Source organism: Malaclemys terrapin, chromosome 1, assembly GCF_027887155.1.
Source record: "Malaclemys terrapin pileata isolate rMalTer1 chromosome 1, rMalTer1.hap1, whole genome shotgun sequence".
NCBI classification, from domain to species: domain Eukaryota; kingdom Metazoa; phylum Chordata; order Testudines; family Emydidae; genus Malaclemys; species Malaclemys terrapin.
In genome coordinates this window covers 124,771,957-124,796,705 of record NC_071505.1, presented here as the reverse complement: position 1 = coordinate 124,796,705, position 24,749 = coordinate 124,771,957, and the positions used below count along the sequence as shown (strand labels likewise).

The 24,749-nt window shown below is 44.2% G+C and overlaps 1 protein-coding gene across 6 annotated transcripts in view; it reads right to left on the bottom strand.

Annotated features, from left to right (window-relative positions):
• Positions 1–945: 945 nt before the first annotated feature.
• Positions 946–24,749, bottom strand: part of PRR5 (proline rich 5) — a 145,456-nt gene continuing 121,652 nt past the window's right edge. For 5 of the 6 annotated variants that reach the window (XM_054038059.1, XM_054038043.1, XM_054038076.1 and 2 more), the window contains 2 exons: positions 10,228–10,366; positions 946–2,349 (listed from right to left, as the gene is read on the bottom strand). In XM_054038059.1, the coding sequence (XP_053894034.1) occupies positions 1,799–2,349; positions 10,228–10,366 (690 nt within the window). In that variant the 3' untranslated portion in view covers positions 946–1,798. The remainder of the gene's footprint in view (positions 2,350–10,227; positions 10,367–24,749) is intronic. The other variant, XM_054038085.1, reaches the window with a different exon arrangement.

Genomic DNA, 24,749 nt, shown 5'->3' with positions numbered 1-24,749 from the left:
AGGATTTCAATCTCTTCTTGCTTCAGGGTTGAGTTTTATTTCTCCATATCAAAAACAGTTCAACATAAATCAAACCAGGTTCCTTCCACTGAGGCAGCATTTCCTCCAAGAACTTACCTACTCCCTGCAGGTCTCACTTTCAACTCAGTGGCTTGCTGGCCTTTCATCTAAAGGTCAGCTGACCTGCAGGCTACCACCTGGTATCAGGCCCATCACTTGAGAGGCAGCTCATTGGTTACAGTTAGGGCTAAACCTACCTTAAAGAGACATCCCACCCTATGACAGCTAGTAACAGCTGTGTCTAGGGAAAAAATGCTTTTTTCCCCTTTTAAATAAATTTAGTGCGAGTGAAAAGTCCTTTTTACCTATAGAAAAAGCAGGGTGGGCAGTGGCAGTGCAAGGTTCTGGAGCACCTCCCTACAAATATACCTCAGCCTTGACAGACCATCCATAGTAGTAAGAGACTAAGCAACTGTGCAGGGGTCTCCCGAGCCAGAACTAAGGCATGATGATGAAGTAGTGAGGGAAGCTATCACAAATGCTGCTTGGATATTGACCATGTTCCATGGTTAATTATAGGACGTCACTCCTCCAGGACAGATAATTGTAATGTGACAACTGTAATGGGCTCCACATTTACTTTAAAACCATCAGGTCAAAACCCTAGGTGGCACTGGCATGTAACTGCACAGTGCACATTAATGTTATTGGATGTCAAGTGGCCAAATTCCTTTGCAATGTTCTGGGGGCTTGATCCTGAAATCATTTTACACATCTCAACAGATTAACTCCACTTACTCCATGGGACTACTGGTATGAGAAGGGACTATGCATACTCAGAAGGGCTGCTGGTTCATACGCTAATCCCTTACATGTCAATGCCTAATTACAATACCTGCTGCATAGTATTCCTTTAAGGTCCCTGATAAATAATTAAGATTTCCATTGAAAGCCCATAACTTTATTTACACAGGAAACAAGTAACTTGTGTTCTGCTGGGACCTCACCATAGAATGGAGAGTTGTCCAAGAGTTTACAGTGCACAAAATTCTTGGAAGTGTCACATTAAAAGCAAATTAACACAGTCCTAAAAGCCAGTTTTAGGACATCTCTCTCACGTAGACGCTGTATTGGCTGTGAAACAAAACATTAGATGCCAGGCATTGCATCACATTATGTAACACATTGATTATTTTACTTTTTTCCTTAATAATCCTAATTCATTGCGGTTAGAGGAGTGCATACAAGATATACCAAGAAAAGGGAAAAAAAAGTGTCACTATAAATCATTGTATTCTGCTACATTTATGACCACATCATTGTTGGTTTGTTCTTTTTTGGAAAAAAAAAAAAGGTTTTTTTTTCCAGCCAAGATTGTGTTGTTCGAAGAGCAACCTGCACTTTTACAGGAATCTTTCAAGACAACTAAAAATAAAGGCGAACGCAGCCATACAATGGCCTATGTTAGTAAATGCACATATCCAGCTGTACTCACAGCTTTCTAGTAGACTCTTTTCCATTCAGAAAACCAAACAAACACAAACAAGCCACAATCTTACAAAGACAGTAAGAAATTTTACTGCAGAATGATGGGAAGAAAATCGGTTGGTGGTTTAAAAAAAAATGAGGTGCCATATCTCCAGGGGGTGTAAATCACTATAGCTCCACTGATTTTTAATACTGATGATTTACACCCGCTGAGGTTTTGGCTCTGTATGTATATCTATTCCCTGCTGTGTTGCCGAACATACCAGTTACTTGTATATAATAATAAAACCAAGGATTTGTCTCCTGTCCATCACACGATGCTCTGTCTGCTCACATCCACGTTGTACGCTGATGAATTTGAACAACCTCGGCCAAAATCTATGAAAATTCCTTCAGAATCAGAGTCAATGGACTCCAAAATCTGGTCCACTATATTCTCGGGGCTGGAAGAAGGGACTGGAATCAAGGCAGGGTCCCTGGCCAGCTCAAAAGCCCTGTTTTGATCACCCATGCTGTGAAAGAGTCCTTGTTGTTGCTCAACTGCATTGAGTTTGCTGGAACATTCCACTGAACTGGGACTGGGCCTTTCTTGTTCTCCTGAGAGTGAGTTCTTTGTGGTTGTCACAGAGCTTTTGGAACCATTATCCATGATGGTTGTGAGATTGGAGTACCCTTGTAGCTCCATGCATGAGGTCATTTCAGAAACAGAGTGCCTTCGGATGCCAGTTCCATTGGCTGCAATACCCTCTGTTTCATACTCAGCTACCGGGGTCAGCAGTGGGTTATTGTAGCTTTTTGATCTCACCACGGGGTTCTTGGCAAGGATGTCACCTGATTTGGAACGTCTGAAGAACCGCTTCTCTGTAAACAGACACAAATCTCGATTAAAATCTCTGAAGTCTCTGTCTTTTATAGCGCTAACCCTAAGCATTCAAAAATAATAAGTCATATGATTGGCATAAAACACAAGATTGTCATAAAAATCATAAGAGGGTCCTGTGGCACCTTTGAGACTAACAGAAATATTGGGAGCATAAGCTTTCGTGGGTAAGAACCTCACTTCTTCAGATGCAAGGCATCTGAAGAAGTGAGGTTCTTACCCACGAAAGCTTATGCTCCCAATACTTCTGTTAGTCTCAAAGGTGCCACAGGACCCTCTGTTGCTTTTTACAGATTCAGACTAACACGGCTACCCCTCTGATACATAAAAATCATAAGCTTTTTAAAAGAATCAATGTTGGGTTCTTTTTATTTACCTTCTGGTTTTTGAGCCTTTAAGGATCATATCTTCAAGCTTTATTCCACAAACATGAGAGCTAGAAACTTACTTAAAAAAATAAAGCTGAGATTCTCTAATATTCACACGATTCCAAGCACTAGGGGTTTAAGAAGAATGCCAAATATTGTGCGACTTGTGATAAAATTGCAAGAGTTTGTGATGGTGCTTTTATTTAATGACAAACCAGGAGTGAAATTCTGCTCTTAGACGTGCATGGCTATGGATGTGACTGGAAGTTCCCCACATGTAGGGAGAAGAGAGGATTGGAGTCAAAGTTTACTGTGAGGATCTGAGACCCAGCTTTTTATCCTGTGTCTGTTGCGGTTGAGCTCTCTTTTGGTTTAATTGAGCTTGTTCTTTCACCAAACGAACTCCTCCAGGATGAGCAAAAATGTGCACTGAGAAGATGGTGCTGCTAACTATAATTAAACTATTTAATGATATAAAATCCATCCAGAGCAGTTACGCACCAGCCACCTGTCCTCTGAAAATCAAGTCCCTTTAAGGCACCTCAAATGTGTAATCACTTTGAAAAATCTTGGTTTAAAAAATTAATTTGAGATTACATGTACTGCCAAGGTGCTGTGTGACCCAAAATAATATCAGAACCTATCTCATGATTGGGATAAGAAATCTGAACTCGGTTTCACAGTATTCTAGATTTTTACAGCTAGCTACTAGAATTCAGTTAATCCACAGCGCCATTTTCATACACTGACCACTAGGTGGCAGTAATTGTATATTACTGGCATTACCTAAGAACCTTTTGGAACTGTGCCGTTTTCATGAAACATTCATACAAGATTGAAATAATTATTAAGCATCCTTCCAGAGGTTCCACTGTTCTCCTAGTTACGGGCCAGATCCTGGCTACTATTCAGGATGCTTTGAGTGGGAACAATCATACAACTACTGCATCTGGTCTTCAAACGATTGCCCTGCTGCTCCTGTCGCTTCACCATCTCAGTGTATAGGGCGATGGCTGGGGCAGAGTGAAACTATGCTCTAGTGATTCCCCACCTACCAGAATGTCCCCATGGGGCTTTTGGCAGCTAGGCATAAATAAAGGCTTACCACTGCTCTAATTTAGTACAGAGACCTGGGCCAGGTCTATTAGCTCAAAGGCAGTAGACACTTTTATGCTTTTAAATCCATTGAACCTGGGTTCAGTTCCTGCAGATGACTCATCCCGGAGCATCACTACAATGCAACACCACTGACATATCCCCAGTGTAGATAAGGCCTTAGTGCTTCAATGCTTGGGTTTCAAATAGAGTAGTGGAATGTTTATTTATTTTAAAAACTCTTTCATTGGAATTTTATTAATTTTTGTGGGAATACTTCTATTGCTCTTGCGTTTTGTAAAAGCTGGTGTTCAAAAGATGTCAAATTTGGGCCACTATGATGGATCCGCTCAGCAAGAGACTACAGCTCCCCTCAGCCCTCTCCCCATTGCACATCCCCTTCCTCCAGGTCAGATAAGGAAGTGGTCCAGTTCTGACTGGAAGTGGCAGCTGCATGGCTAGTGAGGCGCTGCAGGGAAGCTGAAACAGCAGTGGCTGGGGAGGTAGCCTGTGCAAAAGGGCCCCAAGAAGAGATGCGATCATTGCTCACTTTGAACTGTGTAAGGCTGTGTACCTAGGATATCTGCCACCTTTCCCTTTTCTGCCAGGCCCAGAAAAATACCCTGGACCGTAGCCATGTGTCTGAGTGGTTTTGGGGTAGGGTGACCAGATCGCAAGAGTGAAATATCAGGACACATTGGGCGAGCAGGGCGGGGGGAGGGGAGAGGACGACAATGACAGACAGGTGCACAGAGCCATGAGAAGGGACCCTAGGAAGCTGCGAGAGGGGTTGTACGGCCCCCTGCTGCAGCCCGCACCACAAGCCACAGGGCAAGGACACCTATTGAATTCAATGAGAATTTTGCATGTGAATTGATGTACCTAGTTCTGAGATTATAAAGCCAGAAGGGATCCGGTGATCACCTGGTCTCACCGCCTGTATAGCACTGACATAGAACTTTCCCAAAATAATTCCTAGAGGATAGCTTTTAGAAAAAGCTTTTAGAAAAACACCATAACAATTAACAATATACTAAGGGTTAATTACTCTTACCATTGAAAAGGGATGCCTTATATCCAGTCTGAATTTGTCTAGCTGCAACTTCCAACCGTTGGCTCACGCTCTACCTTTCTCTGCTAGACTGAATTGCCCATTATTAACTATTTGTTCCCCATGTAGATACTTACAGTCTATAACCAAGTCACGTCTTAACCTTCTTTTTGTTAAGCTAAACAGATTGAGGTCCTTGAGTTGATCACTATAAGGCATGTTTTATAATCCTTTAATCAGTCTTGTGACTCTTCTCTGAACACTCTCCAATTAATCAATAACCTTCTTATTCCAGTATTCCAGCAGTGGTTGCACCAGTGCCAAATACAGAAAGAAAATAACCTCTCTACTCCTGCTTGAGATTCCGATATTTAGGCATCTGGTCACCCTATTTCTGTATGCACTTCCCCAGGTTTTTTTGTAAAAATCAAAACTGAACTGCCCCAGAAATTCTGGCATGTGGAATCATCATGAAACTCGCATGGCTCCAACCCTGCCGATGAACCTTTAGATCCACTGCACAGACTTCTGCCACTTGAGCTAATGGAGTAAATGATGGCAGAGGCAGTAGGTTGTCATCCTATATGTGATAGATCAGCTCTATAGGGGGATGAGACACTTTTTTTGCCACTGGGTTTCACAGATATCTGCTGACAGAAGAGGAACTGTGAAACTCAGGAATCCTGGGTCTATTCCAGGCTCCTGAATGGAGTGGTCTCTAGTAGTCAAAGACCCTTCTTCCCCATCCCCTCCAGTCTATGTCTATGCTATTGCTGTCTAACCTGTCCCAGCTCCTCATCTGATTTCAACTGCCCCCCTACCCACCGCTCTGGATTCCTTGTCCCAGTTTCCTGGTCCTGTCTCACTCTCCTCTCTCCCCACCCCATCCCTCAGATGGGATGTTCGTTCCAGACCGGCAAAATTATAAGGCTTCCCAACATTTCAACACTTCCCATTCTAAATTTTCAGTTGCTTAACTATAGGCTAGCTCTGCCTACAACAAAGCATATTCAGAACCTCTGATTAAAGGGATTATAAGTGTAGCAACCTCCATCATAGCTAGTCCCCAAAGATTGAACCCGAGCCATCCAGACTTAGAAGCATGAGCTTCTACTACTTGAGTTCAAGATATAACTCCCTTAGCTGGTAGCTATACAGTTATCCTCTAAAAATCCACCAGAGGAGGGCACAAAACACATGTTGGACAGTGAATTACAAAAGTACCAAATATTATTAGACCTGCAATACTTTTCACAATGAACATCAGCGGGGGATAAACTGGGAGTTTAGGAATATTTGGAAAACAATTTTAGAATAACATTCAGTGCTGTGGTTTAAAAGAAAAAAAAAACCTGTTAAAACTCATAACTTAGCAGTATTCAGTGTTTGAAAAAAAAACAACTTTTAGGGGCTATGGGATACAAGTTAAGAATGTTGAAACAGGAAGATGTTATGCTTAGTTACCACTTGGGCAAGGCGGCGTGCTATGTAATACTTGCAAGATGTCACTGTAATGTTTTACAATATATAGCAGCGCAATGCTGATTCCATTGATATTGTTGAGCAATTCATGCTGATTTTATTTATTTCCGCCCACATCTTAATAGTTTTGAATACTATAGATCACAATTTTCAGCTCAGTTGGTCTGAACATGCAGAGCTTTAAAACTGCTATGCTCTAAACTGTATATTAACTACAATTTTAGAAACCTGCATGTCAGAGAACTCTGTGCCACTACTAGTAAACAGTGGCACAAGGCTATTCAGTGTGAATCACAGAAATGTAGAACTGGAAGGGACATCAACAGGTCATCTAGTCAAACCCCTGCATTGAGGCAGGAGTGAGTAATGACAACACTAGACCATCCTTGACAGGTGTTTGTCTAACCTCTTAAAAAACTCCAATGATTGCTATTCCATAACCTCTCTATGTAATTTGTCCAGTGCTTAACTACCTTTACAGTTAGGAAGTTTTTCCTAATGTCTAACCTAAATCTCCCTTGCTACAATTTAAGCCCATTGCTTCTTTTTCCTGCATGTCCTGAGTGGGATGGGGGTGAGTCCAGGCAGTGGGATTGGGGGGAGGGAGGTCAAGGAAGTTGGTGGGTGTGTGGAAATGGACCAGGGGAAGCAGGGTGGAGGAACTGAGGGGGGGCAGGACTGGGACTGGGGGAGTCAGGGGGGCTGAGGGGGATGGGATAGGACTGGGATGGGGGGAGCAGGGTAGGGGCTGAGGGGAGCATGAATGGGACAGGGTAGAGAGCTGTGTAGAGTAGGGCGGGGCGGGGGAAACAATGGGGCTGGGCTGGGCAGGGTTGTGGGATTTGGGAGAGGGACAGGGTCTGGAGGGGATGAGACAGAGGGGAGCAGGACTGGAATGGGGGGAAGTTGAGGGGGTGGGACAGCAGGGGGAGCGATGGGGTGGGATGACGGGAGAGGCTGAAGAAGAGATTTGGGGTGGGTCAGGGACTGAGGGCAGTGGGTTCGGAGTGGGAGGTACAGGGGGGACTGTGGGGGAGGCTGAGGGAATAGGGTCAGGGTGGGGGCTGAGGGCAGTGGGTTGGGTCTACACTGGCACCTCTCAGCATTGCTGTGCCGGGCAGCAGACCTGCGCCAGCGCTACCCTGGCAATGGAAGAGTCCTCAGTGGAAATGCAGACTTCATGACACAGACCCTCCTCCGCTAGGCTCTTGTCACTTTCAAACCCATGCAGGGTATCTGGCTCTTTTTCAGTTCTCAGGTTAAGAAAAGCCTCTGCATTTTGTGAGGGCTTCAGCATTCACATTCCTGCTTCACAAACTGTCTGCCTGACACATTGCTCCCAGGGCATTCATCTTTATTCATAATCGGCAGGTCCATCGGATTAACGAGCAACACAGGGGGAAGCAACACAATGGTGTCAAGGATTTTTAATTTTTCAAACCACTTTGGCCTCAACAGGGATACCAGCAAATCTGGACAGAGCAGATGGGTGTCAGGATGGGTTTGGGTATTTATTTATTTATTTATTTTAAGTGAAAACGTTTGGGTCTGAGCAAAGGCTGCAAACTTCCCTTTGGAAACCTCTGCTGATCTTTTGCCCCAGGGGCTAATGACAGCCTGGAATCCAGGACAGATTTCCACATCCATGCAGGGTGAGATGATGGGGGGAGGGGAGGGACTGTGGGGGAGGCTGTTGGAACAGGGGCAGGGACTGAGGGCAGTGGATTGAGGGTGGGGGGGCACGAGGGGGACACTGCGGGGGAGGCAGAGGGAACAGGGTCGGGGTGGGGGCTGAGGGCAGTGGATTGAGGGTGGGGAGCACAGGGGGGACACTGCGGGGGAGGCAGAGGGAACAGGGTCGGGGGGACTGAGGGCAGTGGATTGAGGGTGGGGGGCACAGGGGGGACACTGCGGGGGAGGCAGAGGGAACAGGGTCGGGGCTGAGGGCAGTGGATTGAGGGTGGGGAGCACAGGGGGGACACTGCGGGGGAGGCAGAGGGAACAGGGTCGGGGTGGGGGCTGAGGGCAGTGGATTGAGGGTGGGGAGCACAGGGGGGACACTGCGGGGGAGGCAGAGGGAACAGGGTCGGGGCTGAGGGCAGTGGATTGAGGGTGGGGAGCAAAGGGGGGACACTGCGGGGGAGGCAGAGGGAACAGGGTCGGGGTGGGGGCTGAGGGCAGTGGATTGAGGGTGGGAGGCACAGATGGGACTGTGGGGGAGGCTGAGGGAACAGGGTCAGGTGGGGGCTCAGGGCAGTGGGTCTGAGGGGAGCCCTCCCCCAGAGGGACCTGCCAGGAGGCCAGCTGAGCCCAGCAGTGCTTACCTGGAGCAGCTCCCAGGAAGCAGCCAGCAGGCAGGTCCCTCCCAGTCCCTCTGGCCCTTTCCTAGGGTCGGGTCGAGGGTCGGGGGGGGGGGGGGGGCTCTCTGCCCGGTGACCACTGCCTGCTGCCGGAGTCTACAGGCCCCGCCCCACTGCAGCACACAGCAGAGCAAGACCTCCTCGCTGCCTCTGTGTGTGCCGGGGCAGGGGCAGGGCTTGCTCTGTAGGCTCCTGCAGGCCAGGCAGCGGGTCCCGTGGGCTGGCTCTGCCGTGCCGGGAGCTCAGCTGCGCCCTGCCCCAGGGAGGGAAGGTGAGTGGCGCTGGCGGCGCCTGCTTGCCGCGGTCTCCCTCATATAGGGTGACCAGACGTCCCGACCAATGTAAGGTTGGGACGCGTTACAAATCCCCTAAAATCGGGACTGTCCCGATAATATCGGGACGTCTGGTCACCCTATTTTGGGGCCCCACCAGAACTAGTACCAATGAGGCCTAACTGCTGAAGCACCTACAAGTCAAGATCACGGGGCATGCTACTGGCACCCTAGGGGCTTGGTGTAATAAACAGCCCCAATAATCACACTGTTTCATGTCCCTTTAATAGCAGTGATGAATACAAAATGGTTCTTTTGAATCATCATTTTCTGAAGATAACCAGCCTAGACTGACTCACATAAAATTGATCTGTTTCTTTAAATGCCTGTTGCAACACAATCCACTTTCAATTCAGCTTCATGTGAAAATCATGAACTACCCTACTGACAATTTCATACGAGAAAATGGAGTAAATCAATTGCCCAGAAAATGCACAATTTAAGGGTGGTTTTAAAACTATGGATACAATTACTACTTTTCCATTCTGACTTGCAGTGCTGTGTATTTCCCTATGGTTTCAACAGTATAAACTACTCAAATGGAATAGCATTCAGTATTGGCCTAACTCCACCTCTACTGACATTAGCTGGAATCTTCTATGGAAGACACTGAGTGCTTTTGATCACCCTTCATCATCATTTTCTGTCTTAAACGGTTGTATGAAGTTGCTGGGTATTGATAAAAAGGCACAACGCTCCATTCCAGAAATGGCTACATTTAGGCACAGTGATTGTTGCATGCACTTCTTGTATCTGCACATCCTCTCTCCTTCTACCTCACATTGTCCATAAAGCACCCTGGGTTCAATTCTTCTAATTGAAAGTGGTATAGAGAGAGAGAGATGTAAACGTATTCATAGATTTTAAGGTCAGAAGGGCCCATTGTGATAATTTAGTCCGACCTCCTGCATAACACAAGCCATGGAACATAAAACTTCTTTTATTACAAATTTTATTTCAGAGTTTCAAAAGCTAGAGGAGGCTTGGTCAGGCTTAGCTGTAATTTTGTGTGCCCCCAGCACACCATAAAGGAAACTATATGTCCCTGTTTTTCTGGCATCGACAATCACCTGTTTTATGGGCATCAGTGTGATGTATTTACAAAGCTTTCTGGCTCACCATCTGCACTATGTCAAATCAATGACATTTTAAAAGCCCCTGTTATTCTTACCCAAAATACAAGAAGAGTGTGTGAAGGGTCCATCACTGGAATACAGACCATATGTGCCCAAGTATGGGGAAACCACCTTCTGTATCAGGGATTCCAGTTTCAAATAGTCTTCAGTCACTCCTTTAGATTCATGAACGCCCTGAAAGAAAGAGCAAAATGGAAGATTAATATTGTCTCCCAACATCTTAAGCTCAAATTGCTCACCAGAGCAGAGCGCCAGCAGGTATTCTGATTGCATTATATACAAAAAGGACACATGCTGTATTACATTGGTTTATTATGGTTATTATTTGTATTGCAGTAGTGTATGGGGAGCCCAATCATAGACCAGAGCCCCTTTGTGCTGGGCACTTGTATAAACACATAACAACAAGACTGCCGCCAGGAGCGTACAGTCTAAGGGTCTGTATATCTACACTGCAAATGGGAGGTGTGACTGCAGGACTTGCAGACCTACCCGAGCTAGCTTTGATTCCAACTAGCTTCAGTAATAATAGCAGTGAAGCTGCAGCTGCACAGACTAGCCCCGCCCACCCAGGCCTCCGGTTACATACTCAAGTATGTAACTTTGTGCTTTCTAAGACCTTGTCTACACTTGCAGTGGCGTGTAGGGTACATGTAGCTACATGCTGCGCCCACACTCACTGGAGAGTGTAGCTCTCCATTGCTGGAGCCTTTCCACACTGCCTCCCCCTGCCAGAGCCTTCCTTGCTGACAGAGACTTTCTCTGCAGTGGGGAAAGCCTCCAGCAGCGAGGAGGCAGCAGGATGCTACACTCCTAAAAACCGCAGTGTAAATGAGGGAGACAGGGCTTGGGTGTGTAGAGAGCCATGTAAGATATATACCCTGGAAATCAGGGATGCCGGGCTCTCTACTTTGTTCATCTAAGCAGTGCCTCATCATTTACCCTGCCATTTATTCCCATGCCAGTTAGGCGTGCAATGTCTGTACTCCACTCACTGCCGTAGACCCTGTCCTGAGTGAGCAAAGGTTTACAGATTCTAAACAAGGGCCCAAACCTACATGGTGCAGAGCATCTTGTAAAAGATGTCTGATGCCCTCAAAATTCCTAACTCATTGATAGCTTCACATACTGCAAATGTGACACCAAAATTCATACATCAGGGTTTTGACAAACTAGCTGATGCATTTGTTACATGGAAGTTCTGACGCTACAGCCATTGGCTTCAATAGCAGCTGCTCACGTACTACAGTTTGAGAATCAGACCTATAGTCTCTCAGAAACCAAAGCAGAAGAACAGACACTGCGGATCATGATTAAAACTGTCACTGTTTTTTTTTTTTTTTTTTATTGTGACCTACAAGCACCACCTGATTGAATGTTTAGTAAAACCTTGTAGATGTTGCTTGAGTGGCCAGTACCACAAGGTGTCACTGCCCTCTAAAGCAATACAAACAGGTCTGTGACATCTAAGAGAAAAAAGTAAAACATGGAACTTCTTAAAATACATAGTCAAAGATTTTTATGATTTTCATCAAAAATACATGTAAGAAAGTGTTGTTTCTAGTCTTCCACGCACTTCCCCTCCCCCCAAATCTTGTCACTGTTCAGGCAAAACTCCCATTCAAGTCAGTCAGGGTGAAGTTTACACCTTTGGCAGAGGCTCTTTGCAGAAAGGTGAATTTCACTCTTAGCTCCTGACCTTACAACTACATCTGTGTCATGGACTCCTGCACCTGCCTGGAGGCCCCTCCCCGACTTCATTGGGGTTCCACATGGGCATAGGGTTGTGCCCGCACAGATCTCATGGCAGGATCGAGATCTTATAGCATACATTTTGAAGCCAATGTGAGTTTTGCCTGAGTAAAGATTTCAGAAATCAATCCAGTATTACAGTGTATGTCTCTGGTGTAACCCTGAAATAATCATAAAAACATCAATAAATAGTGTTCTCAAAGGAAAGCAAGGAAACAAACATGCAGATTGAACTATTAACTCTGAATAAATTACCCATGGGTCTCAAACTGTGGGTCGGGACCCCAAAGTGGGTCGCGACCCTGTTTTAACAGGGTTGCCAGGGCTGGTGTTAGACTTGCTGCGGCCGGGGGCTGAAGACAAAGCCCAAGCCCCACTGCCTGGGGCTGAAGCTGAAGCCCAAAGGCTTCACCCTTGGGTGATGGTGCTCAGGTTACAGGCCCCACACCTGGGGCTGAAGTTCTTTGGTTCCCCACCCTTTCCCTGGCCCCAGACGGGTGGCGGAGCTCAGGCAGGCGCAGGCTTCAGTCCCCCCTTGTGGGGTCATGTAGTAATTTTTGTTGTCCGAAGGGGGTCACAGTGGAATGAAGTCTGAGAACCCCTGAATTACACAATGGATGCCCTTTCTTCTCTTCATGAAATGATCCCCATTTTTGTAGATGTATTTGTTATCTGTCAGTATTCACCAAATAGCTTCTGAGAATAAATTTCAGCCTGTGAAAATGTCTGTGAATGGTTCACTTCATTTCTTTGCTACTTGTACTGTGTGATTAATAACTGAAGTCACATGTTATTACCTCTGCTCCCTGATTGGATGATTGAAAGTTTTTAAAAGGAAAATAATAAATGATGACTAACAAAGAGCAAATAGGGCTGCATCCCTATTCAGTGGGGTTTAGAGAATAAAGAATAAACTTCTGAGATTAATTTCTCCTTACATATTCACTTGGGCTAAATTCTGTGACGCTATCAGGATTCACAATCATTTTAATAACTATAACAGAGTCCACCAGCAATCTAAAAACTCATAATGTGACCTCATGAGTAACATCAGAACGAACTCACCACGTAGATTTGCAAATCTTTTCTTTTTTACACTATTCAATCAATTATAATGTGGATAACTGAGCAGACAGAAAATAAGAGGAAAAACACTCAAGTTATAATGAGAGAGAGAGAGAGAGAGAGAGAAATAACAAAAACATTAGGTTAAATATTAGGAAAACTTTCTAACTATAAGGATAGTTAAACACTGGAACAGGTTACTAATGGAAGTTGTGGAATCTCCATCATTGGAGGTTTTTAAGAACAGACTGGACAAACACCTCTCTAGGTCAGTGTGTAGTATATAGAGCAGTACAAACAAGTCACTGTGTGTATAAAATTATATTTTTTACTGACTTGGCTAATGCTTTTTTGTGTAGCCTGTTGTAAAACTAGGCAAACAGCTAGATGAGTTGATATACCCCCTGAAAGATCTCTGAATACCCCCAGGGTATGTGTACCCCTGGTTGAGAACCACTGCTCCAAAGCACTTGCAACCCCTCCAAGCTTGGTATCGTCCACACATTTTAGAAGTGTACTCTCTATGCCATTATCTAAATCACTGATGAAGATATTGAACAGAACTGGACCCAGAACTGATCCTTGCAGGACCCCACTCGTTATGCCCTTCCAGCTTGATGGTGAACCACTGATAACTACTCTCTGGGAACGGTTTTCCAACCAGTTATATGCACCCACCTTATAGTAGTTTGTTTATAAGACAGTCATGCAAGACAGTATCAAAAGCCTTACTAAAGTCAAGATATACCACATCTACTGTTTCCCCATCTCCACAGACTTGCTACCCTGTCAAGAAAGCTATTAGGTTGGTTTGACACAATTTGTTCTTGACAAATTCATGCTGTTACTTATCATCTTATTATCTTCTAGATGTTTGCAAACTGATTGCTTAATTATTTGCTCCATTATCTTTCTGTGTACTGAAGTGAAGCTGATTGGTCTGTAATTCCCCATATTGTCCTTATTTCCCTTTTTATACATAGGCACTATATTTGCCCTTTTCCAGTCCTCTGGAATCTCTCCCGTCTTCCATGACTTTTTGAAGATAATCGCTAATGGCTCAGAGATCTCCTCAGTACCTCCTGAGTAGGAGTTGACTGAGGAGTTATCTGAGCCACTAGCGATTATTCTCCAATCCCTGGGGAGAGAAGCAGTCCTACTACTCTGTCATAGTGCTGCTATCTCCCCTGGGATTGGAGAAGGATTCTGCCTGCTGTTGTAAAAGGCACTTGAAGAATATGATCAGTTCACTAACACTATGGGATCTTCTCTCCTCCCACAAGCCCTTTCACAACAGCATCTGACAGTTCAATTTCACCTCCAGTTCAGTCACAAAGTTCCTTCTTTCACTTGCAAGAACTAGAACGACATTAATCTCCAGCCCTCATTTTTACTTTAGTTTATTTGCATCCCCACTTTTCAAGCATGGAGACCTCGAAGTGCCGTTATCTTTGAATGAGGTTAAACCTCCAGCTGGCTGACACAGGCAGCAATTAGTCTTAGCCCTGAGCTCTGTATTCAGTCATCAGACATTTTTCAATACTTTTTGAAAAGCCATAGAGCATCTGGCTCCCTCCGGAGATGTGATGACCTTTCTTTTATTTTGTCTCTTGGCACAAATACATTGTTACCACCTGCAAGATCCTTCCTGCCCAAACTATTGTTACAGATCTTCCTGAATTCTCTGGGAGGGGATTGTGCCTTTAGCGATTAAACAGCAAAACATATATATATATACACATACACATTTTCAGTGGTGCAATTTGTATGTCGCCTCTCTTAATACCAGAAGTATGATGGACTTCAAGCTATATGATGAACTTGTAAAACTATTTATTTTTGGTGTGTGAATAAGTGCCAGATTGAATGCCCCAGAGCCCTGTATTTATCCAAAGAACAGGCACAGCATCATGCATAAGCATGTGCCCAGCTCCACCAATATACCTGTATGTGCTGGAGGGACCTCCTCGACGTGAGAGGGGGGTGTTGCGGTATCTGTGTGTGAGGAGATGAGTTATCCCTGAACTAGAGCCTGATTAAGCCACATGTGGTGATGAGTCATTTTTGAGCTAGGCTCCAGCCAATCCACAAGCCAGGAGCTGGTCTGGTGACTCTCAGGGCAGATATACAAGCCTCACAGGAGAAACAGCAGCTCAGCCTGCTCAGCATCACTTCATAACTTGGAACCCTCCCCTGCCTGATAGTGGGGACAAACTCCACAGGTTTTAGCCTGCTCTAACCTAGCTCCCAGGTCTACTCTTGCTTTCCTGCTCCTGAGTATGTCTCCCGTTTCTGGTCTAGCTGCCACTACACTGACCACTAGGCATGACTTCCACTGCTCCAACCACTAGACCTGAGCCTCCATGTCTTGCTTTCTGACACCATGGTGCTTTCAGTCCCAGGCCTCTCTGAGTCTGCCAGCAAGGCTTGCAATTACTGTCAGTTGGTCAGATGGGTGAGGTAATATCTTTTATTGGACCAACTTCTGTTACATACAGTTGGTCAGGTGACATTTGTCCACTGAAAACTGGATGCAGAGGACCCAACTCATTTTATAAGGATCACCTAAGCACAAGATCCTCCGTCTCACTCTGGCTCCTAAGGAGGCAAGTGGCTCTGAGCCATCCCTGTGCTGATCCTTGTGGCTTTTGGGGGACAGCTGGCTGTTCTAACTTGGTTAACCTTCTGGAAAAACTACAAAGACCAACTATTTCCTCTGACTTTTGTGGTGGGCTGAAGGTTGGAGGGGTTTGGTTTATATTTAGTTGTATGTGGGGCAGTCCATATTGTACATTTTAATGTATGGATAGGTGACCACAGCATAGATTTATAGTCAGTGTACTCTCAACTGATCCACTGAAACAAGTAATGTATCCATTTGATTATGCATGTTCTTATCCTGGACATTGAGCCATGTCTGGGGTCCTTTACTTCCAGAGATAAGTTACACTTGTCTTACAAATATACGTGGGGAAATGAAAATCCAGACACCTAACTCCTAGAATATTCAAGAGAGAGCCCAACAAAATGTGGAAACCACCAGTTCAAGACTCTGCAAAAACCTGCTAAGGAGTGGCATTGCTAGTGCCAGTGAACGGTACTGAGAGGGAGGATAGATGGTCTTGTAGTTAAAGCACAGAACTAGGGCTCAGATTCAATTCATGGCTCTGCTACAGACTTCCTTTGTCACCTGGGGCACATCAATGGATCTCTTGCTGCTTCAGTTCCTCATCTGTAAAATGGAATAATACTAACTTTCTCCCACCCTTTATCTGTCTTGTCTGTTTAGATTGCAAGGTCTTCTTCACAACAGAGTCTGTCTCACACTGTGTGTTTGTACCGTGCCTAGCACAACAGGACCAATCGTGGTTTGGATCTCTAAGCACTACTGAAATAAAAAGAACTAACAATATTAAATATCCTGGGCAGCCTGATGTCTACAGCCTTCCAGGGGAAAACATAGGAGATGAGGGGAGAGAGCAGGCAAAGGGACCTCAATAAAGTCACTTATTTGAGGAGAATGGAAACACCGTGTGTTAAGAACATTATCTTCTTTTAAATGAAGTGTGTATAGTGCAGTTTATTTATATGTTGATGTATGCTGTTAATTCTGAGTTAACTTTAAACTGTTAGCAGTACTGTCCACCCTGAGCACTGAAAAATCATGAGTCAGACCCTCCTTGCCCCCAATATCAAGAGACGAAAAAAACCTCATGATTTTTAAGCCAAATGATACATTTTGGATTTTTTTTCTTAGGGTTTTTAGCTTTTAGGATACATTTGGGTCACACTTTCATGAGAGCTAGAACCTTACTATTTTATATATATGAAAACTGAGATTCTTATGTAATGACTTGACTCCAGGAGCTTGGGGTTCAGGAAAACACCAAATATTACAACACTCATGTTAAAATCATGAAAGCTGACAACATGGTAATAATCTCTTACATTTATATTTAGCCATTTTCAAACAGCGAGATCTCAGAGTGCTATGCAAAGATTGCTAGATACTGGAATGGCTTCAGCCAGCATTGAAATGCAGCTACCTCTGGGACAGGGAGCAGCAGCTGTGTAACAGCACAAAGCAACAAAGGATAACAGTTTAAGACAGAAAGTGAAGAGGGAGAAGACAGATCTTCTGTGGGTGTAAATCGTATAGCTACAGTTTACACCAATGGAGCATCAGCCCAGAGGTATCTAATTGTAAATGGAAGGAGAAATCTAGTCAGGCAAGATGCAATAATCCAAATTGGGGTTTGGTTAGTAACACTGCAGGTTCACAAGCTCTCTTTTGCAAAAAGTTCAGAGCAATCTCTAATGACCACAATGGTCACCACAGCAGTTTTACATCTCACCTAAGAGCCCAACTCCTATTTAAGTACTACCTAAACCTATTCCTGCTTTGCTTTTGAGAGCTGACAAGATCACACCCAGAAGCGGTATGGCTGCAGGCGTGTACTTCAGCATGCAGTAGGCTAGTTTAAGACATAAGAAAACCCGGGGTGAGAGGTCTTCCATAATCCCATCGGATCACATGATGTCTCTGAACTCTCTTTGCTTTATTACTGAAATTTCAGGCAGCTGCAGTGTTCCATTGTAAATGTCAGTGCACAGTGCCTCTCAGCATGGTTTGCTATTCACCAGAATAACCAGGTCTGGTATACTTTTCTGGTTCTTACGAGTATATATCTGGATTGGCATCTTTTAATTTTTCCAGCTACCATGTTATGCCATGCTGTGCATCACATCAATGCAGGAGAATAAAACAAAAGACAGACCTTGATGCTAAAAACTGGCCTGCTTTATGTGGGCAATAATATTACAGGCTGGTGCTACTGTGCAGGAATCCATGCATTAGAGACAGAGACTAAAATGCTGAACATCATCAGTAAAACAGTAGCTTTGATGGGCTCTTTAACTATGCAAAAATCTTCCTTTAAAACATAACTGTTACTTTTCATGAACCCAGTCTCATTTATCTGAAGAGTTTTATGCTTCTTTGAGTGTAAGATGCATCTATTTAATTCCTTTCAAAGGTCTCTATTTCTCAATTTGAGGACCCAGATATTGCAGGGCCATACAGAGGCAAACATGCTAGTATTTCTGAAGGAAAAGAGGGAGCATTCATACTGGGTCAGATCCTGATCTGAGTTACACCACTGTGAAATCCAAAAGTAACTCTGGCATTTTCAGTGGGATTACTCTGATGAACTCAGGTCAGACTCTTGATCATCTTTTGAAGGATGGATGATGGAGATTTAAGTCCTGAAGATATGGATGATACTGAAACTGTACTGTCACATCTTTTAAAGTTTAATAACACTGTCAAAATCCATACTTCACTACTTTAGATTAAATCATGAATTGTACCTCCCCAGAAGTTACAGAGAACTTTTTGTTATTTCTATTATGACAGGGCCTAGAGACCACAACTGAGATCTGGGTCCCCATATGCTAGGGGCTGTACAAACACATAGCAAGAGACAGTCCCTGCCCCAAAGAGCCTGGCAGGCTGCCCTGCAGCTGGGAGTATGGCAGCTGGGAGTCCAGGATGCTAAGGAGCCAGGATCCTGGGCTGCTGGGAGACTGGGCTCCCCAGTAGCCTGGAGGAGCCTAGCAGATGACCAGGCAGGTATCTGATGGAAAAACATTGACAGAAAATGTCTTACCAGTTCTAGACATGACACACAAGCAGCGTGAACACGGTCATGGTTTGTGTCTCCCATGTTAGTGCCAAGATACTTGTTCTCATTTTGTTTTGGTGTTTTTCAGTCTTTTGGGTGGGATTTTGTTGGGAGGCAATTAACTAAACCAAGAGAGAAGGGAGAGAGGACACTGAAGGGACGGGGGAAAGGAAAAGAGAGTGTGGGAAGAAGAGGAAGATGGGTGGAGTCACGGGAAGAGAAGAGATAGTGAGGGAGGGGATAGGAGCCAGGTGGAGCAAACAGCCAGATAGCACCGTGGAGAAACTGTCCAGAGTAAGAACGGCAAAAAAGTCGGGCACTGATGCCATTGTCACTATCTACACGTCCCTGCACTTGAACACTTGCATTTTGGGATACAATTAACACTTTGATACTGTGGGAAAAAACATTCAGACGGAAATGTATGCCGCATGATTAATTGCACCAAAGGGAAATTGACATGCCTTGGGACAATAAAAACACGCAGAAGGAGAGAAACAAGTACTATACTCATCTCCAATCTTCAGGGAGGATGGATTTAAGTCTGTACGCCCTCTACAGAAGAAAAGACAATTAATTGTGCTGGAACATGGTATTAGCTATTCTTGGTATTTGTGTCCCAATGGGGTTTGATAGAGCCTTATGAAACTCTCCAAGAATGCAGTTTCTGGAAGTCTTGTGGAGAACTGGGAATTGTAGCTGTAGCAGAGCATTAGTGAGGTTGGCGGGCAAAACTTCATGTGTCTAGAACACAGTTAAGCATGGCTAGTGTGGCAGTTTGTGTGTCAACTGGTATAAATCCAGTGGATTAACTACCAACCATTGAGTTTGCAAGAGTATATGTGGCCTTCATTTGCAAAACACAGAGGAAAGGAAATGCAAATTCTTTCTTTGGCAAGCACAACTATGATCAAAATCAACAGGCGTTCACAGGCAGAAGGTAGAAACCGATCCATTTTAAAGAATTGAAAAACTGACACATGGATTTACTACCATGGACTGTGTGAGTAAGTAAAGCTGGAGAATATAATGCACAGATATACTCAAAAGAGTGACTGAAGATTTAAGGATTTATTATGCTTGGTTTTAAATCTGTATAACATCTAAGTTCTCAAATGATTAAAATTACAGCCCTGATTCAGGAAGGCATGTAAGCATGTGCCTAAATTTAAATGTGAACACAGGCTTAAATGCCTTCCTAAATTGGCCTAAGGTTCTTCTATGAATTTAGCTCTCTATGTGTCCAATATGATGAAGCCTGGGCTCATTTAATGGTTTTGAACTACTATTTGAATAGTATTAAATAGTTTAAAGCAATTTTATAGTAAAATGAAGGATATATGACTTGTAACTATGCCATGAACTTGATACTTATTAAAATGGGTTCTGTGATTTTCCATTTAAAAAAAAAATCAAAGTCATGACTTTCCCTTGTCTTTTACCATGGCAACCAACCAATCCTAATCAAGACATTTATTTCTAGTGGTGGTTGTTTTTTTTAAAACTGTGCAATATTCTTTTATGTTTGTAAAAGGCCAGCTTCTGAAACCCTGAATGACAACGGGTAGCACCTTACTTCTTGAGCAGTCCCCTCGAAACCTGTGGCATTACGCATGGAGTAAGGTGGTATTCAGCCTGAGGGCTTGTCTACACTACCGCTTAAGTCGATGTAACTTACGTCACTCAGGGGGGGTGAAAAGGCAACCCCCTTAGCGATGTAAGTTACATCTACTTAAAGCGCTGTCTACACTCTCACTGAGGTGGAGTAATTACTTCGATGGTAGAGTGTATCCTGGTGAAGACGCACTGCGCCGATGTAGCACGGTAGTGAAGACAAGCCCTGAGTAAGGGTGGCAGAATCTGACCATGTGTAACTGTATTGTAATTTTTGTTTACCTCTCTTTTCTCCATTCCTTCCCTACCCATTTCTTACTGTAAGAAAAAAGCTATTTAAATTAGGAAACAAATTAAAAAGGTGACCCAATAGCATCCCAGATGCCAAAAGAGACAAGTTCTTAGCTCCACCCGTTTCAATATTCCTAGACAAGACAAACGTGAGAAATAAACAATGTATGTGCCCCCCATTCCCAGCCCAGCAGGGAGGGGCTCAGGATGGGATTTTCCACAGAGCCTAAGGGAATCAGGCATCATATTTCAATGGGAGCTGGGCATCTAATTTCTTTAGGCTCCTTTGAAAACCCCATCCATAAAGCCTGCATGGGGATGGCATGCCTGGGAGTTGCCACTCACGTGGGGCTTGTTACAAGGATGAAAGAAGACAGAGAGCTAGCTGTAGGCTGTGTTCTAGTGAGCAGACACAGAACTTCTCTCCTCTGAGGGGAACTGATCTGTGAAACCCTGCAGCGTGACAGAAGGGAAGATGGTTTATTTTATTGTGCACCATTTACTCTGTGTAAAAAGGGACCAGTTTTAGCTTTTCTTATCCAGTGGACAAGGGTTATGCTGTTTAACACCTGAGGGAAAGGGACGGCTACACCCCCTGAAAAAGGGGATTAATCATTATCTATATTAGGGAACTTGTTTTATGAAGAGAAGAAAAAGGCCTAAGTATTTCCCTTGTGAGGGGAAGGCACTGGTGCTGTAACCCCTCCCAGAGAGTCAGCACTAACTAAAAGCACTGAGTGGTTCTGAGAAGTGGAGTTTGCTGCACCAGCCCCCCTATGGTTGCTTTTTGTGAATTGTTGCCTCAGCGAGCCAGGCCGTTCCAAGCACTGGGATCCACAGTGTGGATCATCTCATTGCACGGTCCCCATTTCACTCCCATTTGTCACTGCACAATATCCCTCCTCAAACAAATCCCCACACACAATTCATTCTCTCCACCGAGCACAAAATCAAACCCTAGGTTCCATTCTCTCCTCACCACACATCACTCTGTGCCTCCATAATCAACCCCCTCCAAACTTTGGAATTATAGTTTTTATCCAGTGTGCCTCAGTATGATTAATATGCTTTGCTGCTTTCTTTTGAATGACCCCATAATAATCCACATCCTAAATGGGAGGCCACTGCCTACTGCTCTTCACTCCACATACATAACTCAGTTACATCTGTCTAGGACAAACAAGGAAATATAAACAAGTGTCCCATCCCCCAACACTTCTCGCATAGCTCATGTTGTGCTTTTTTTTTGGCCCAAGTAATGGAGTGCAAAAGGTCCAAGCTTCACTTCACATACTTCTCATAGGCATGGTATTGCCTGGGCAGGTATATTGAAAGGAACGGTAAAGATCCTGATTCACCTACATGGAGGCCTTTAGCATTAACAGGATACACTGATCAGAAACTGATGGACCCTAAAAATTAAGTGACAGCCACCATTTTGGCTAACACCAGGGACTGAATTGGGGATTGAATGTACCACTTGAACTAAACAGCCAGGCTCTCAAAGTGAGAGCTGTGACAGATCCTTATCCTCTATGGCACACGTGAGTGAGATGCACAACACACATGGACCAGAAGGTTAGCTATGAACAGAATGTCTGCCTGCTCCTTTCCCTTGCTCCTCCTGGCTTCATCACCCTAGTGCTCAGCTTTTGTACGCCACCCCACCCCTCACGTCTTGGGTCTCACCTTCCTAACCCCACCAGCTACTTCCTGGGTTCCATCCCCTTGCTTGTCCCAGCTGCCTCACACCACGTCTCAGCTCCTGGCTCCCCCGACTTCCTGCCTTCTTCCCCAGGCCTCAGGCAGCGTACACAGCTGCTCCTTGGATTCTCCCTCAACCCTTAGCTGCCTCACCATGTTCATTAATGAAAATATTAGTGAAGCACTTTTACATTTCAAGCGGTCATGGCTGATCAACAACAACTAACTTTTGGGCTTATATTTAAAAAGGGACATCATTTCCTAAAAGTGTCCTGTAGTCTTGTATCCACATCTAGGTCCAAAGAGGACTCCTCATTCAGTCACCCTCCACTTGCCTTTTAAACATAAACTATTAAACGACCATTTTAATCACATATTGTACCAAGGACCAGCAGCTCTGGACTAAAGCTCTGTTATTACAGTATCATCCAATCACTGGGCATCAACAGACTGCAAGTTTAGATGCACTGAAGTGTACATTAGCCATTGATTAAGTATCTATAGCACTCTTACTTGAACTTTTATGTTTTAGCTGACTGTGGAGTTTTTACAACAAAGCATCAAACGGAGATGGTCTCAAATTTCAACAATGATCAACTGCCAGATACATTTTTAATAAACCAAAAGGACATTTTTTGAAACGGCCTTTTACCAGATCCATTTGGGCAAAGCAAGCAGGAATTCCAAAGGCAGGCTCTGAGTCTTGTCACAGGAGGATGTGAAAGATGGCTAAGAGATGCAGTGCATTTCCTAATGCTTTAAAGAACGCCCAGTGCAGATCCATCACAGGTGAAAAGAAGCTGAAGCAGAGGAGAATCATATCCCAGGTACCTGACAACTCCGAACTAAAGCACGGAGAAACAATAGGAGCAGAAGCCAGGCTCTCCATTATTTAAGTCAATATAGCAGTCATGCCTATTGGTGGATTGACAGCCCTGGAGAACAAAGTCCTGTCATAGAACAACGGGCTGCAGCAGTGCATGCTTCACCTCACACTACTCCTATCAACAGGCCTCACTCCTGACCTGGAGAGGATCCATGTCTAGGCATGAAAAGGTTACTCACCTTTCAGTGCTTGGCCTTCATCTTGATCCTGCCACTGAGGGGCTCAGTCCTACAGACTGTTGAAATTAATGGGACTATGTGATAGAGAAAGAAAATACGAGGTAGGGAATGTTTGCAGGATCAGGCCCAAATACCCTAATTAGTGCCACCAGCTTTAACAACTTTCAGCCTACAACCATCCTGCACCGGATTTCAACAGCTGCCCTAGAAGTGACTAGTAACAGGATACAGAAGCTATCTCCTGAGTTAGCTAGTCCCCCATCTTGCCTTTTCTTAAACACCTATGAAATGAGGTAAGGAAGATAAGTGCTTCCTGCCTTACACAGGTTTTAAAGGCAGCAGATCCCAGGTGGGGAGAGAGAATATTTATACAGAAATGACTGCAAATTCATAACAGAGCAGGCTAATACGACTGTCAGAAACTACAGAGATAACACAGGTTTCAGAGTGGTAGCCGTGTTAGTCTGTATCAGCACAAACAACGAGGAGTACTTGTGGCACCTTAGAGACTAACACATTTATTTCGGCATAAGCTTTTGTGGGCTAGAACCCACTTCATCGGATGCATGGAATGGAAAATACAGGAGCAGGTATAAATACATGAAAAGATGTGAGTTGCCAGGTCAGTCTAACGAGACAAATCAATTAACAGCAGGATACCAAGGAAGGAAAAATAACTTTTGAAGTGGCAATGAGAGTGGCACACACACACTCACACACACTTAATGATTACCTGACGGACAGACACGGGATATTAATAGCTGCTATTCAGTTATAAGAAAGATTGTCTTCTATCTCGTTTTCAGTTTCAACCTACAAGGCAGACCCAAAACAACATCTACAGTAAAAACTTCTGTTATTCAGACATGGTTATTAGCATATCACTGCTATGGCGATGCAAGCTGAGATGTACACTCTGGGGCCACATAAATAACAAGATTGAAATAAACAGCCAATCAAATGATAGGGATGGATTTGATCGTAAGAAAAGAGGAAGGCACTGTAGTTAAAGTTACATATACTGGTCTAAAATTACAAGGCTTGATTCACTGCTGTGTTATCTCAGTTTTGAGCATGTAACTTCATTGATTTCAACAGTTACATCAACACACAAGTGGAATAACACAAGGGCGAATCAGACCCAGAGAATTTCCCTTTTACAAATACTATTTTCCATTAGATAATTTTTAGAGTGCCAACGAAAATTATCTCCAAGGTACACAGTCAATGCTCAAAACAAATTGCTCTCTTGGTTGAGAAACAAAAGTGGGGTGTTCTTGAATACACTGTTGATGTTAGTGGGAATCATGAGGCTAAATCTCCATGCAGGTCTCTGAATAGGTATGCAACTGTGTATGCATTTTTCACTGTGCACTTGCTTT